The sequence below is a fragment of the Scophthalmus maximus genome, chromosome 2 (genome assembly GCF_022379125.1).
Source record: "Scophthalmus maximus strain ysfricsl-2021 chromosome 2, ASM2237912v1, whole genome shotgun sequence".
NCBI classification, from domain to species: domain Eukaryota; kingdom Metazoa; phylum Chordata; class Actinopteri; order Pleuronectiformes; family Scophthalmidae; genus Scophthalmus; species Scophthalmus maximus.
The window spans coordinates 26,072,208-26,087,334 of NC_061516.1; the positions used below are offsets into that span (position 1 = coordinate 26,072,208).

A 15,127-nucleotide genomic window follows, 5' to 3' on the forward strand; every position below is an offset into this window, starting at 1 on the left:
CTTCACTCGTCCTGCCCACAGGCTGAAATATTCACCGGACACGTCGCCCAAATGTATTTATGTGACATTGAACATTTCATCCCTAAACCATAAATCTGCCGCAGTAACGACCGACCTCCACGCCGCTGCCCTCAGGGATCCAAAGAGAATTTTGGATCCGGCCAGTGGAGCATTAGAGAGGTCAGGCCCTGATTTTTGGGGAAGATAATGTACATCCATCCATTATCTATACCACTTAGAGCTATATATAATGATAATAATAATAATAATCTTAAACTTTAAAGCCTGAGTGTGTAATATTTGTAATTCTCTGGCGGCATCTGGTGGTAAAGTTGCAAACTGCAACCACCTGAGCGACCGACAGGGGACACTTTATGGCGGCGCACCGCTGATTCCTTTTCCGGTTTCCGGCAGCGTCTGAAAATTCAACGTGAACGCGACGTATTCTGGACCGTTTAGTTCAACAACTGTATTCAACAAGACATAGAAACATGGAGACTCACACGGAGGTCGGTCCACCTCATGGAACTATATTTAACTCATATATGAACACATGGTTATGGACAATATATTCAATCGTTGTGATTAAGTTCTTCTAAAAATTACACACTGCAGCTTTAAAGCACTTTTTTATACAAAATGTTGAACAGAAAGAGGAAAAATGGAGATGAATACAAGAGAAAGATAATCTGTTGACCTAGACGGGGTCGACCAAAGTCTACCTGACCCAAAATGGCAGCCTGTTGGGGGGGGGGGGGGGGGGGGGGGGACAGAGCAGAACAAAGAAAAAGAAAACCATTTCACGTACACACATCTGGATGAGGACCTTGTTGTGGAGCCTGAGGCCTCCGGCCGTCCTGTCGCTGCAGCAGGATCGTGGGCCCGGTTCAGGCCTCGGGCCGCGCCTGCTGCCTCTGGGAGGCACTGGGTAAACACGTGATGAGAATGAGGAGGTAGACATAGCCATGTTCTCGTCCACGATAGACTTATGTTGGTCTGGTTTAAAATCACAGTGTAAGGAAGCTACTACAGTTGTTCACCACCAGGGGGTGCTCCAGGTGTTTCTACACTATCTCATGTTTAACAGTCAAACTGGTCGGGATGATCGAGGCATCGCAAAACGTTCACACATAGTCATGTGATGTAACAAGACAAAGAGAAGAACTCTAACAGATGATCTGGTCCCACCCAACAACTGAGGATCACGAGGGAATTTTCTGAAAGCCAAACACACACACACACACACACACACACACACACACACACACACACACACACATGGCTCGGGCCCCAGCAGCAGAGTCTGAGGTCTGTGGGCCCGTGGACCAGCAGCTCCACTTGGTTCTTTAGGTCCAGGACTCGTGGCTCACGACCCAGAGGCGTGTCTTGTCCAGGGTCCCCGTCCATGTCTGGGTCCGGGCGGAGGGGGCCCCCCGGTCCCCCCCGGTCCCGAGGGAGACGCTGCAGCTGCAGCCTCGTCTGTCAGTCACCTCCTAAAATAGAAACCTGCAGTCTGACACCAACTGTCTCTCTCGCTGTCTGTGTCTATGTCTCTCCACCAACTCCCCCTCTCTCTCCGGACCTGCAGTCTGTCAGCAACACGCAGCCTCACTCAGTACCTCTCTCTCTCTCTCTCTCTCTCTCTGTCTCTGTTTATCTGAACCTGTCTCCTGAACGACAGTCAGTGTCGACCGTCTGGACACAAAGTCGCGTTGACTTCAAGCTGAACCAAACTCCACGATCTGGGACCAGAACCTCGCCTGGACCAGCTCTGACAGTTCTAGGTAGAACTGAGAAAACCGTGACATGTTCCTTTAAAGTTTCAAATTTGAATCCATGAAACAGGCCAAAGACCAACTGGACTAAAGACGTGGACAGAACACGGGTCTTGGTCTGGGACTCTGACCAAGAGCAGAATCGCCACAAGAGTTCTGAGCCGGATCCCAGATCCAGATCCAGATCCAGGTAGGGGGTTCGCCGCTTCCTGTTGGATCATCAAAGGTTAAGAGGATTGAGAGAGAAAGTTGAAAATCATCTTTCAAAGCTTTTTTTTTATGTGATAACGTTTAGATAAAATATGTGAATCAAAATCGTTTTGAGTCTAAATGAATTGGGTTTAAAAAAGTGTTTTTAGTTCTGAAAAGTGGGGCTTGGATTGAATGATCGACCTGAACGTTTCTATCAGTATATGTAAATATAATGTCATGAATATTAACCACAGATTATGACTTTTTCTAAGCATTTTTCTTGTATGTATTTTATACATATTGCTTTAAAAATGCAGAAAAATCTGTTTGAATTGTGTTTACCAATATAACCTCCACTCGAATATTACAAAAGCATCACATCCGACACCTACTTCCATATTTACTGGGCCGACATGATAGAAAAAATCCTCCTTATCCTCATTACACATGACAGTTAGAAATGGTAAAACTACTCAGAGTAGAAAGAGAGAAATGAGTTATTGGGTCTAAAGAAAAATCTTTGGGACTGAAGCCCTGAAAAGAAACTCAGTCTGATTTAGAGAGATGAAAACAGCTGATGTACATATTTCAACTTGCTGCAGTGACAGTCTGTCAATCTGTGTCAGAGAGGACGAACAGCTGGAATCAAACCATGAGCAGTAGAGGAGGAGGAAGAGGAAGGAGGGAGGTCTTCCTCAGCGCTCACCGCTGCCCCGAGGTCGATCTGCTGCCTCCTCACGACTCCGAGACGCTGATCCCTCTGCTCGGTTCACGAGTTCCCGCTGAGAAGACCCGTGAGTTCACCTGTACGAGTCTGTCAGAGGCCGGTTACCTGGACGTCTCCTCCGCCTGTCGCTCAGAGGACGAGGAGGATGACAAGGAGGAGGACGAGGAGGAGGAAGAGGAGGAGGAGGAGAGTATCAGTGACTGGTCAGAGGAGGACCTCGCCCTCCATTTCTCTCCGTCCGTCATCCTCCCATCAGACGATGAAGAGTTCGATCTGGAGAGCGGCTTCAAGTGCGTCGATGTTGCCGTGGAAACACAGGTGAGTGATGTGATGGTGGCTGAAAGGTTCAATGGGAAACTTTTACACATCTTCATCTTCGTCACCGTCACTTTCCGTTCCCACCTGGATCTGATTTATAATTCTGTCGTAGACGTTCTCCTCGGGACCACGACTATTATCAGAGTTAGAACTCTGTCACACATTCATGCATTTTCATTTCATGTAAATAGTTTCAATTGTTATTACTCATAGTTTCAATAGTATCTGATCTGTTACTTCTACAAAACAATGTTAAAAGTTCAAGAAAAAGTTGATTAAGTTAGAATTTTCTTTGTGAATATCATCAGTCAATTTTATTATCATTTTGTTCATAAGTAATTAGATTTTTATTGTCTTTTGTGTTTTCAACTGTTACCTCTCCAGGTGACGGGTCAGGAGGGGGAGGGGCTGAAGATGGTCCCGAAACGACAGATTCATCTGAAGAAGAAAAGGAGAGACTCGGAGAACAGCGAGAAAATGGACAAACCACAGGTTGTTTAGCTGTCTGTCTTTGTTTACCTGTCTGTCTACCTGTTTACCTGTCTGTCTTTGTTTACCTGTCTGTCTTTGTTTACCTGTCTGTCTACCTGTTTACCTGTCTGTCTTTGTTTACCTGTCTGTCTTTGTTTACCGGTCTGTCTACCTGTTAACCTGTCTGTATTTGTCTACCGGTTTCTCTACCTGTTTACCTGTCTGTCTTTATGTACCTGTCGGTCTTTGTTTACATGTTGGTCTGTGTTTACCTGTCTCTCCACCTCATTATCTGTCTTATCACCTGCATCTACCTGACCAGGTGATGCCGAAGAAAGGACCTGTTGATGGGGGAGGAGCTAATAATGTGGCGTCAGCCAATGAAATGCTCCGCCCTACTGTCCATCACCGGCCCGATCTGTTGCTACGACAACACAGTATGCCCGCCTCCTTTCACACGCGTTCCATGACCGGCAATGACGCCGACAGCAACAGGGTCTACAGGGGTCTGGTTGCAGGGGCCAGCCAAGGTAACAACACCTGTAGCTGGGAGAAAACTCCACCCCTTCCTACATCATCCGGGTTATGGGTGGAGTTAGGGTCGGGTGTCGGGTGAGGGTTGGAGTTGGGGTAAAGTGTAGGATGAAGGTTGGGGTCAGGTGTCTGATGAAGGTTGGGGTCAGTTATCTGATGAGGGTTGGGGTCAGTTATCTGATGAGGGTTGGGGTCAGGTGTAGGATGAAGGTTGAGGTCAGGTGTCTGATGAGGGTTGGGGTCAAGTGTCTGATGAGGGTTGGGGTCAGGTGTAGGATGAAGGTTGGGGTCAAGTGTTTGATGAGGGTTGGGGTCAAGTGTCTGATGAGGGTTGAGGTTAGGGTCAGGTGTAGGATGAGGGTTGGGGTCAGTTGTCTGATGAGGGCTGGGGTCAGGTGTAGGATGAAGGTTGGGGTCAGTTATCTAATGTTGGTTGGGGTCAGGTGTAGGATGAGGGTTGGGGTCAGTTATCTAATGTTGGTTGGGGTCAGGTGTAGGATGAGGGTTGGGGTCAGTTATCTAATGTTGGTTGGGGTCAGGTGTAGGATGAAGGTTGGGGTCAGTTATCTAATGTTGGTTGGGGTCAGGTGTAGGATGAGGGTTGAGGTTGGGGTTGCGTGTAGGATGAGGGTTGAAGTTGGGTTAGGTGTCTGATGAGGTGTGACAGTTGGTTGTGGTCTCATCATGTTTGTGGTTACAGGGTTTCAGGTTGGAGGCGACTTTACGCCGAGACGTCTGCAAAAATCTTTCTCTCTAGACGAAACTAAAACAAAGATGGCTTCTTGCATCATTAAGAGCGTCCTCTCCAAGAAGATGCAGGTGGAGCAGATCAACACCAAAACTTCACAGAAGAAGAAACCCAAGGTGTTACCGGTCCTCCCCCCTCCGGCGGACCAGCAGCGAGTTGCAGAGGCGACGGGGGAGGGGGCAGGTGGGTTCAAAGCTCCGGTTCATGTCGTGAGAGACATGAGGAGTTTGGTCAAAAACACCTACAGACTCTCATTTGCCACAGCAACCGCACCTGACAAATACAGACCAACGAGCTTCAAGGTGATTGGTCAGGAGGACAGTCCACCCCCCACCTACCAGCAGGCTGTGGGGGTCAAATGTCACCAAAAGGACAACTCTACCAAAGGACACGTTGCTAAGGTCGCGGAATGCTTCAGTCAATCACACGCCAGAAAACAAAACAATACGTCCAGTGATCCAGTCGCACCGCAGAGACGAGGCAGGAGGGTAGATGATGTCACCGGGCCTGTCATGGCAGCAGACCCGCCCCCGTCCACCACTGCGACTGTCAGCCAATCAGAAAGAAGCGAAGCTGCCGGTGACTTAGCCAATGCCTCCGTCCCCTGCGCCCCTTCTCCCCCCTCCACCCCCCGACTCCCCCAAGCGAGCCAACCTCCTATTTCTGATGAGGAACAGAGCTCCCGCCTGGGCGTCTCCTCTCATTGGGCCCCTGGCTCCTCCCACCACGTCCTCCAGTCCTGCCTCTACATCCCTTCCACACTGAATCCTCACCTGGGGAAGGTCAGCTACATCCACAGCCCCCTGAACTACATCCAGACCCCGCCCCCGACTGCCCCCACAGTCCACCGTCTGAGGAGGTCTGAGGAAAACCAGAACAGGTCAAGTGGGAACGCCTCGGACCAGCCGGACTCCTTCAGGAAGACCTGCCCCCCTACAGAAGACCAGGATGGGCAACGACACGCAGGCAACACAGCGACACCCACCATACGAGAGCAGCACCATCTTAATCTGTGCAGAGTTCAGGGATTCTTACCTGCACAGGTAGGCAGTGACTTCCTCATTGACATCACTGGATCTGCCATACCACCCGGAGCCCTCGTCAATGGCCCTGCCCCCTGTCACCTGATGTTAGAGGCCAACAGTGGTCGGTACTACTACGTGGACACGCCCCCACAGCCTCAGAGAAAGATGCTGCTTGATCCAGAGACCGGTCAGTTCATCCAGGTGTTCCTCCCTGCAGCTGGCCCCACCCCCAACCCCACTTTGTTCCCCATGTGCTGTGTTAACCCCGCCCCCGCGGTGATAAACCCTGCCCCCACCATGCTGCAGGCGAGTGGGGCCAAACCCACCGTCCTCTCGGTGATGCGGTTCCAGCCGACCATGGCCCTGTCCTCCCTGTACGTCCCCCCCTGCGTCCCCTTCACCCTGCACACTCCGTCAGCTAACTTCACACATACTACACTGTGACGACATCATCATCATCAGATTCTTCTCAGTTCTGATCAGGATCAGATTCTTACCTCGTTCACACCTGCAGTTCATACCTGTCACCATTGTTCAGCTCTGAGTCCGAAATCCTTAAAATGACCCGGAAGTATTTCATCAGCAGCCATAAGAGCGGATTCTCTAAAAGTTTAGGAAAGGAGCTTTAATGCTTCCTTGAAGATCTAGACGCACCACAATTCGTTGCGGCAGCGATATTTGACGTGACGTGCCACGCACGAACGTAAACGCTTAAATCTGAAGTAAAAGAGTATGAATATGACGAGAAGGAACGTTAGTCATCGAGTAAGTTACTGTTTCATCTGATGTCACAGGTGTCATGGTGATAAATATGAGTTGACAGGAGTGAGAGCAAACATTCTCAGTGTGACAACATTCTCTTCTCAGTGTCGTAGCCTAGATTATTGTTTTCATTGCAATTCCAACCTTGGTTGTGAATACATTTTTTTATTTCATTTTAAATAATCTTTGGGAATGTATAGTTTCACCACGTCAACAACTTCCGCCGTCGCGTGATGATGTGGTTTAGTGAAAGTGGGGTCGGATTGTCTGAGCAGCACAGTTGGCTTTTCCTAAGTCCTATCAGTCCTTGTTTACACCTTTCTTTGACCCCGTGACGTTTTTTTCCACTGAGGTCAAGGAACAGTAGATAGGAAAAGACGGTAGTAGGAACTTTCCGAGTCTGGTACACGTGTCCACAGTCTTTTATCAGTGTGAACGTGTCCTGCTTCACGCTGAAGGACCGCCTCCTCAGCTAATGACCTCTGACACACACACACACACACACACACACTCACACACACACACACACACTCACACACACACACACATACACACACACACTCAACTGCGAGGTGAACACTGGTGATCCAATGTTAACAGCAGATGTGAACGGGAAACATCTGGACTGAACCTGCTGACAACAGCTGGAGTTCACATGAAAATCATCAGAATTATTGATAGAAACTCGTCTCTCCGTCGTGACGATATGAACGCGTATGAACGTACACACGTGTAAACACCAACATGTTTAAACGTCACAGTGTTTATAGGTTATTGGATGTTGATTGTTTTTATTTGCACACGTGTCACTATGAGGTCGTTTTGACCTCAGATTGTTTCTTTGGATGTTTTGATTTTTAAAAATTTAGCATTTTTATTCTGTCGATTTCTTTCCAACCTTTAATATATTGACGAGCAGATACAGTGAAATAACCTTTATTTTGTCGTATTCTCTGACAACATGTAATCAGTTTTTTCAAAACTCGATGAAAATTGCTGCTTAAATCTGAACGTTAAACACAAACTGCACAAATAAAGAATGAAAATTTTAATAAAAATGAATGTGGTACAAAAGATTTACATTCACAGTGGTCGTCATTGTTGTTTTTTATATTATTTATATGTGACACTAGTGCAACATGAAGGTGAAATAAATAAAAAAAATACAAACATGAAAAACAAAACATCAGGAGAAAAACAAGATTTATGTGAAAGTGTCTGTGTCCCTGTTGAATGTATAGTGAAAACGAATATAGAAATAAACTGTACATAACAAAGCATATCATTATTATTGTGGTATGATTATTATACTTTGTATTTTATTATTTTTAAATTTATGCTTTCAGTCTATAAATTTTTACTTGTTTTGTTCATATTTTTCTAACTCACGTGTTTTAGTTGAGATATTTTTACAGTGTCCCCTCTCACACTTATTCTAAAAATACCTTTTACTTTTTTTTAAATATTCATTAAAGTAAAAGGTCATGAAAATACTGACAGTCACTCGTGTTTACGGTTTCCATGGTGACAGAGGCTGAACTGCAGTCTTCAGTGAAAATAATGAAAATAAAAACAGCTGCAGAGAACATCGTCCTCCAGTGATGATCATATTGTTTCATTAGACGTGGGACATCACGCAGCATCAGCTGATCAATCAGCTGTGACATCATCTCATCTGATTTAATTTGATTAACGGTTTGTGCATGAAAATTTAAATATATGACTTATATGACGGCACCTGACCGGTGTGATTGATGACGTCACAGTCATACCCTGCTGCTGGACAGGTGGATGTAAGCAGCTTCCTCTGCCGCTTCTACTCGTCCTCGCTGCTCCTCCTCCTCCTTCTCAGGAATCGGTGGGTCATCAGAGGCCCTGAACCCTCTGAACGAGGGGCTGATGGGAAATCGTCTGAGCCAACGAATTCGCCTGATCAGGCCCATCCCCACAGGAAGATCATAGGAGGAGAAGGTGGAGGAGGAGGAGGAGGATGAAGAGGAGAAAGATCTCCATTCAACTAAACCTCGCTCCTGCCGGGAACCTGAAGATGCCAAAAGAAATGAGTGAATATTAAAAGCCTGTCGGCGCCACCTACAGGCTGCTCTCTTCATTACAGACACACAACAAAGAGATTGTGTGAATTTTACTGTAACAGACAGTGTGTTTGTGTGTGTGTGTGTGTGTGTGTGTGTGTGTGTGTGTGTGTGTGTGTGTGTGTGTATTACCTGGTATTGTATTGTCGAGACAAAAAGCCAAAAAACCTCCAACAAACATCTCAGTGGACAGAAGAACCGTCAGGATCTGATCCAGCTCGGCGACACCTGGACAACAAACGGATCTGTCACATGAAGAACCGATCTACGTCTCTCAGATCTACACAGTGAACTGATCCACACCTCTCCGATCTCACCTGTCTTGATGGAGTTGGGGTGTGTGTCCAGGTAATTCGGCAGCGTCAGACCAAAGAACATGGAGAAGCCGAGAACAAACAGGTTTCTGGACGAGTTCAGGTCCACCAGCTGCAGGTTGGACAGACCGACCGCGGTGATCATCCCTGAGAAACACACCTGGATTATTGTGACGTCACCAACAAACCTCCGTTAATGCGCGTCACCTCTGACCACGACTCACCGAACAGCGTGCAGAACATCCCGCCGAGGATCGGATCAGGCAGCGAGGCAAACAGGGCCGTGAACTTCCCGACCGAGCCCAACAATAACATGATGCCTGCTCCGTACTGCACCACCCGCCTGCTGCCCACCTTCAGACAGGGTCAATAAATCAAACATCCACAACATAAACTGGGTGTAAAGAAACAGCGTTGTTCTCCACACATCAGGACTAATGAGTAGTACAGAGATCTGGGATCCAGATCCATTTATACAGGAACATTAGCAAATAAGTAGTCAGTCAGTTACACCTGGTCTAGAACCAGTAAGTACAGGACCAGTAAGTCCAGGACCCAGTAAGTCCGGGACCAGTAAGTCCAGGATCAGTAAGTCCAGGACCCAGTAAGTCCAGGACCCAGAAAGTCCGGGACCAGTAAGTCCAGGACCAGTAAGTTCAGGACCCAGTAGGTCCAGGACCCAGAAAGTACAGGACCAGAATATTTCTATCAGACAAATGACCCCTGTCAGGTGGCCATGGCCTCAATTACCTTGGTGATGCCGAGAACGCCTATATTTGGGCTGGAGGAAGTGGAGCCATTTCCTGTTCCTAAAAAACCAGCGATGATACAACAGAAGCCTTCGGTGAAGATTCCCCTGAGAGACACAAACACACTCTGTCAAACACCAGTGGGGGAGGGAAGGGGGGAGGGAAGTTGCGGGTCAGTCTTCCAGGAGGATTTACATTTGTTCCTGTTCACTTCCTGTCTCACCTGTTGATGGCATGGACAGGAGGAGGCGTGGCTCCCGACAGACGAGCACAGGCATAGTAATCGCCGATTGACTCCACAATTCCCGCCATGGTCGCACTTAGCATCCCCAACACCCCGGCAACCGTAACCACCGGCAACCCCCACTGACCTTTCAGAAGCCGGAGGCAGCAGATACGGTGAGTAAAAAGGTACATAGAAGACGGACATGTTCTGACTGCGTCTGACTTGATACGTCAAAGTGTAGCGTCAGTGAGCGAAAACACCAATGGCCGACATCAAGACTTTTTTATATCTCAGTTAAATCAAAGTACTGTTGTATGAAAACGTACAGAAAGAGTAACACATGAACTTCCTCCAATAAAAACCTAAGACACGTCATGTGTCAGTGAAGCCCTCAGCCAATCAGAGCGCCGTTATCTTCAGTCATCACCAGTTTTGCCTGTGACTGGCTCACTCACAGGGGTAGGGCACCCTGAACCAGGGTGCTGAGGTCATGATGTCTCCGCGGGCGTCGGTCCGAGCTTTATGTCCGTACTGATCGGGATTGATCGGCAACAGGTTAGTCAGAGTGAGGATGTAACAGACGAGCCAAACAAGCATGATGGCGAGGATGATCTGCAAGGAAACACGTCAGAAGGTCAGGTGACAGTTGTGATGGTATATCCAGAAACACTCCAGAAACTTCAGGCCTTATTCATCACTACAACGAGCAGGAGCTATCAGGGCAGAAGAAGCCTCCGAAAGGATAAACTGCAAGTTCCTAGTGTAAAGTTTCTACGCATCAAAGAATCCAAAAACACTGAACGAATCACAGGATCAGTCTCTACGCAGACGACACAACGCTGTTCCTTCAGGACAAGATTGTATTCATTCATTTATTGCTACAGGAAGCAATTAAACTCATTGAATTCTTAAATTTGCTTAGCTGGAAGGAAAAGCATCAAGAGAGTGATGCATAACCCTGCGTGTGCATGGTACCTTCTATATACACACAATACACACACGCTGGGTGTTTCATAATGATACTATGTTTTTTTACATGACATAAAACATCTCTATGAACCGGTGCTTCATTTTCCCCACTGGCACTCACCCTCACTTTCTGTGTGTGTGTGTGTGTGTGTGTGTGTGTGTGTGTGTGTGTGTGTCATTTACAGGAAACATCTTGAAGATCTGGACTCTGGTGGACGTCAGTCCTTTCGTCCGGCTGTAAAAGGGAACTGGAAGTGATGTCGCCCTCAGGTACTGAGCAAACAACACGATGAGGAAAATACACCTGAGAGAGAGAGAGACAGTTATCTGTCTGTCTGTCCGTCTGTCTGACAGTCTTAAAGAGACAAACAGGCAGAGAGTTGGACAAACAGGTAGAGAGACAGGTGTACAGACAGACGGACAGATGGACAGACAGACAGACAGATGGACTGACAGACAGACAGACAGACAGACAGAGAGACAGACAGACGGACAGACAGACGGACAGACAGACAGACAGACAGACAGAGAGACAGACAGACAGATGGACTGACAGACAGACAGACAGACAGACAGGTGTCTCACAGTGCTGACAGGCCCCAGTGAGACCCGGCTCTGTCTCCAGCCGTAGTGAAGACAGACAGGCCGATCAGTGAGACAGTTGGAGTGATGGTGAGCGGACCGATGTATTCCAACAGTAACCCTGGCAACCCGCAAAGACCGATGACGAGCTCCAGCAGACTGGACACGATGATGGCGCCCTGGATCTGAGACGCACACACACACACACACACAGTCACCTACAACATAAATATTACATAAATCATAATGTTGTATCATTAGTATTATCATTATTATCATTGTTATCAATGATTAAATAATCATGTTTTATAACCTCTCTGATTCGTGGCTGCCAAATGTGTGAGGTGTCCAGTGGAAGACTCCAGTTCCCATAAATCTCCTCTGAAGAGGAAATAGTCGACAAAGCACATCGTTGTTAATACAACTGATTATAAATCATACAATGATATGAAAGACAGACCAACAGACAGAGAGAGAGAGAGAGAGAGAGAGAGACAGGCAGACAGTGAGACAGACAGAGACAGAGACAGAGAATGGGTTGATAAAGATTTGTCTTTGTGAGTTTTATTTCTCAGTTGGATTTACAGAGCACGAGTTTGAGCTGAAAGGACCAATAGGAGCCAGAGCTGCTTCATATAAGCACACGAAAGAGGTGATGTGGTTAACGTCCAGTGCTGGTAAAGGGCACCGGGACAGAGTGGAACATGATAACATGCCAATGGAATGTTTATACAACACAGTGATTAATGAAGGGGGAGAGAAAGAAAGGACAGTGGACAGACAGACTGTCTCACCCTCACTGGGACACTTCCAGCGGTCCAGACTCAGGATCCCCTGAGCAGGAATCAGGAAAGCAAATGCACTGGCCTGAAACAGAGGAAGTCTGCACACACACACACACACACACACACACACACACAGGTGTCAGACTCACGTTGGCTCCCCTGGACTCACCGACTCCCTCAGACTCACCTGACTCCCACCGTGGTCTGGATCAGAGTGGTGATGCCGACTGTGGTGAAAATGGTTCCGATGAGCTGACTGATGGTGTTCTGGTCTCGACCGACACACATGGCCTCCGCCAGGAGGAACGGTACCGCCACGGTGCCGCTGAAACACGTCAGGTAATGCTGACGACAGAGTGGAACAGGTGACATCAATTCAAGGCCAGTCTAATCCTAGTTTTATCACAGTCTAGGCCCAATTCAAATCCAGTTTAGTCCCAGGTTTACCCCAGTCTAATCCTGGTGTGACACAACTTAATCCCAATTTAACCCCAGTTTAAACCAAGTCTAACCCCAGTTTAATTCCAGTTTAACCTCAATTTAAACCAGTTCCATCCCAGTTTAATCCCAGGTTAACCCCGGGTCAAACCCAGTGTAATCCCAGTTTTACCTGAAGTCCCAGTAAAATACACAGGTACCACGGTGGAACGTCCTCAATGGTATAGATCATGTCTGACTCCGCCCTCTTTGCTTCTACCGGCTCTTTTATTTTTCTGTCTTCTGCCATTGTCCCGTCTGCATTGTGACTCCGCCCTTCTGCCGGGTAATCATGTTTCTGATTGGACAGACAGAGACACCTGTTACTACAGGTACATCATGGGCAACATTCGGTCACATAATAAACCTACAAAGACAGAGCAGGTTGACAAAACGGAATATGACGCCAAACCACAGAAGAAGAACACCTGAACACGTGAACAATCCCAAATACTCCTGAATACACCTCAACTCATCTGAACATACATGAAAACTCCTGACCACACCTGAACGCACGTTTGAACACCTGAACACACCTGTGAAAACTTGAACACCCCTGAACACATCTTAACTCTCCTGAACATACCTGAATACTATTTTGAAAAACCTGAACATACCTCAACTCACCTGTACAAACCTTTAAACAATTTATTTTATTTTTTTATTTTAATTTTACATTTTAACTTAACAATATCTTTTTAAAACCAGGTTCTGACAGAGTCTCTTCACCTGACCCCTCAGAGATCAGATGCAAGTGGACAAGATCCAGGACGTCCTGGTTCCATCACAGACCTGAAACTGGCCTGATCTGTGTCACTGTTTAAATAAAGTCTGGAGAAACAGGAAGCTACTGGGCGTTAAATGATTAGTCCAGCTGTATCAGTGAACTGGGTCTTTATGGCCCCTGGAGGTCTGGGGCCCCTGGACGGGATCTCCGGCCGCCGCAGGTGTGAATCACGATCGTTAGAACCCGGACCCTCTGTATGAATCACTGATGATTAGAAAGCAGCAGACAATATTCTCTATATCAATCATCAATGAGCAGTTTACCTGATGGTTGTCTTCCATTTCATCTGCAGAGGTCTGACGTCTGGACGGCCGAGCACCGAAAACTGAAGAGAGAGAGAGGGAGAGTGTTTGAGGTGAAAGTCCAGAGAGATTATTAACCATCACACACACTCGGATGTTTCACCATGTGACAGAAACCCCTCACCTGTGCACGTGTGTCACTTCCACTGATACAACAGGTTCAATGATCAGTGGTCATTGATTATCACTCATCAGTTCCTGTATACACCTGCAGAGAGACGAGGTGTTTGTCTGCAGGAAACATGAAGCTAAGCGTCCAAAGTGTTTATTGATGGTTTGTAACAGTTTGGTGAATCGGAATGAGTCAAATCTGCATGAACATGAATCATGAGGAAACATCAGAGACCTGATCCTGAACCAGGTTGATCAAACCCAGGATGCGACGTGGTTCTTGTGTGAACAGAACCTCACGTGGTCCTGATGACCTGAACCATGAAGCTGCTGATCCACTGTCTCACTTCACTCCGGTTTTCTCATCATCATCACAACCATGAAGAAGGTGCTTCACGTGATACGAGAAGAAACACGGACACCTGCAGGTCAATTCAGTCACAACAACACGACAGAGAGCCATTGTACAAAGTGAAATGTAGAGCATATGATCCAATAAGAAGAATAGAAAAGAAGCAATAGAAATAATGTTTGATTATTTTCTAACACTTCCACGCAATTTCTGATCACCGATCAATAATTGAATAAAAACAACCAAACTGTGTCACACATGCAGCATTTTTATTGCATTTATCATCTGTAGTTTGTACACAATTATACAATAATAACAATTTCAATATCAATAGTTTCGTCACATATTTTGCATCATTTTCAGATCACAGGAATAAAAAACAAGGATGGAGAATTCAAAGTCTCTAATAACCTTTAGAAACCAGTTCATTAGTTTAATGAACCAGTTCAGAAAAGTTTAAAACAGTGTTAACCAGTCCAAAACCAATTAAAACCAGTTCCGACCAGGTTAAACTAGTCTGAACCAGTTCATTAGTTTAATAAACTAGTTTGGACCAGTTTAATAAACCAGTTCAGACCAATTTAAACTAGTTAAGACCAGTTCAAACCAGTTAAGACCAATTTGAACTAGTCTGAACCAGTTCAAACCAGTCCAGACCAGTTTAATAAACCAGTTCAGACCAGATTAAACCAGCTCAGACTACCTCCCTCGTTTCTGATTATTGATGATTGATCTGCTGATGGTCTGTTTGACCCTGAACCAGGACTTTAGAAACAAAGTTAAATAGTTTGATGTTTTATTTTGTTTGTTTTCATCCAAATAGAGATT

At 46.5% G+C, this 15,127-nt stretch overlaps 2 protein-coding genes across 3 annotated transcripts; one reads left to right on the forward strand and one right to left on the reverse strand.

Annotated features, from left to right (window-relative positions):
* The first annotated feature begins 1,582 nt into the window (after positions 1–1,582).
* prob1 (proline-rich basic protein 1) lies at positions 1,583–7,800 on the forward strand. 2 transcript variants are annotated; one of them, XM_047330551.1, is made up of 5 exons: positions 1,583–1,965; positions 2,570–3,012; positions 3,397–3,504; positions 3,806–4,013; positions 4,718–7,800. In XM_047330551.1, the coding sequence occupies exons 2-5, from the start codon at positions 2,620–2,622 to the stop codon at positions 6,232–6,234; spliced, it is 2,226 nt and encodes a 741-aa protein (XP_047186507.1). In that variant the 5' UTR covers positions 1,583–1,965; positions 2,570–2,619; the 3' UTR covers positions 6,235–7,800. The 2 variants fall into 2 exon arrangements, with proteins under 2 accessions (XP_047186507.1, XP_035482635.1); XM_035626742.2 differs by having other exon boundaries at positions 2,594–3,012.
* On the reverse strand, positions 7,586–13,925 carry slc23a1 (solute carrier family 23 member 1). The gene is made up of 14 exons (XM_035626743.2): positions 13,798–13,925; positions 12,881–13,045; positions 12,458–12,615; positions 12,280–12,368; positions 11,799–11,866; positions 11,489–11,670; positions 11,087–11,207; positions 10,390–10,546; positions 9,932–10,079; positions 9,710–9,815; positions 9,184–9,313; positions 8,963–9,106; positions 8,778–8,873; positions 7,586–8,593 (listed from the first exon to the last, which is right to left on the reverse strand). The coding sequence occupies exons 1-14, from the start codon at positions 13,915–13,917 to the stop codon at positions 8,319–8,321; spliced, it is 1,959 nt and encodes a 652-aa protein (XP_035482636.1). The 5' UTR covers positions 13,918–13,925; the 3' UTR covers positions 7,586–8,318.
* Positions 13,926–15,127: the final 1,202 nt, after the last annotated feature.

Bases quoted from the DNA above. Each gene is read 5' to 3' on its own strand.
- prob1 (XM_047330551.1), top strand. From the start codon at position 2,620: ATGAGCAGTAGAGGAGGAGGAAGAGGAAGGAGGGAGGTCTTCCTCAGC. The intron at 3,013-3,396 runs GTGAGTGATGTG...TTACCTCTCCAG, and splicing joins ATGTTGCCGTGGAAACACAG to GTGACGGGTCAGGAGGGGGA. The intron at 4,014-4,717 runs GTAACAACACCT...TTGTGGTTACAG, and splicing joins GGTTGCAGGGGCCAGCCAAG to GGTTTCAGGTTGGAGGCGAC.
- slc23a1 (XM_035626743.2), bottom strand. From the start codon at position 13,917: ATGGTTAATAATCTCTCTGGACTTTCACCTCAAACACTCTCCCTCTCT. The intron at 13,046-13,797 runs GTAAACTGCTCA...CTGTCCAATCAG, and splicing joins AAATGGAAGACAACCATCAG to AAACATGATTACCCGGCAGA. The intron at 9,816-9,931 runs GTGAGACAGGAA...TGTGTCTCTCAG, and splicing joins CCTGTCCATGCCATCAACAG to GGGAATCTTCACCGAAGGCT.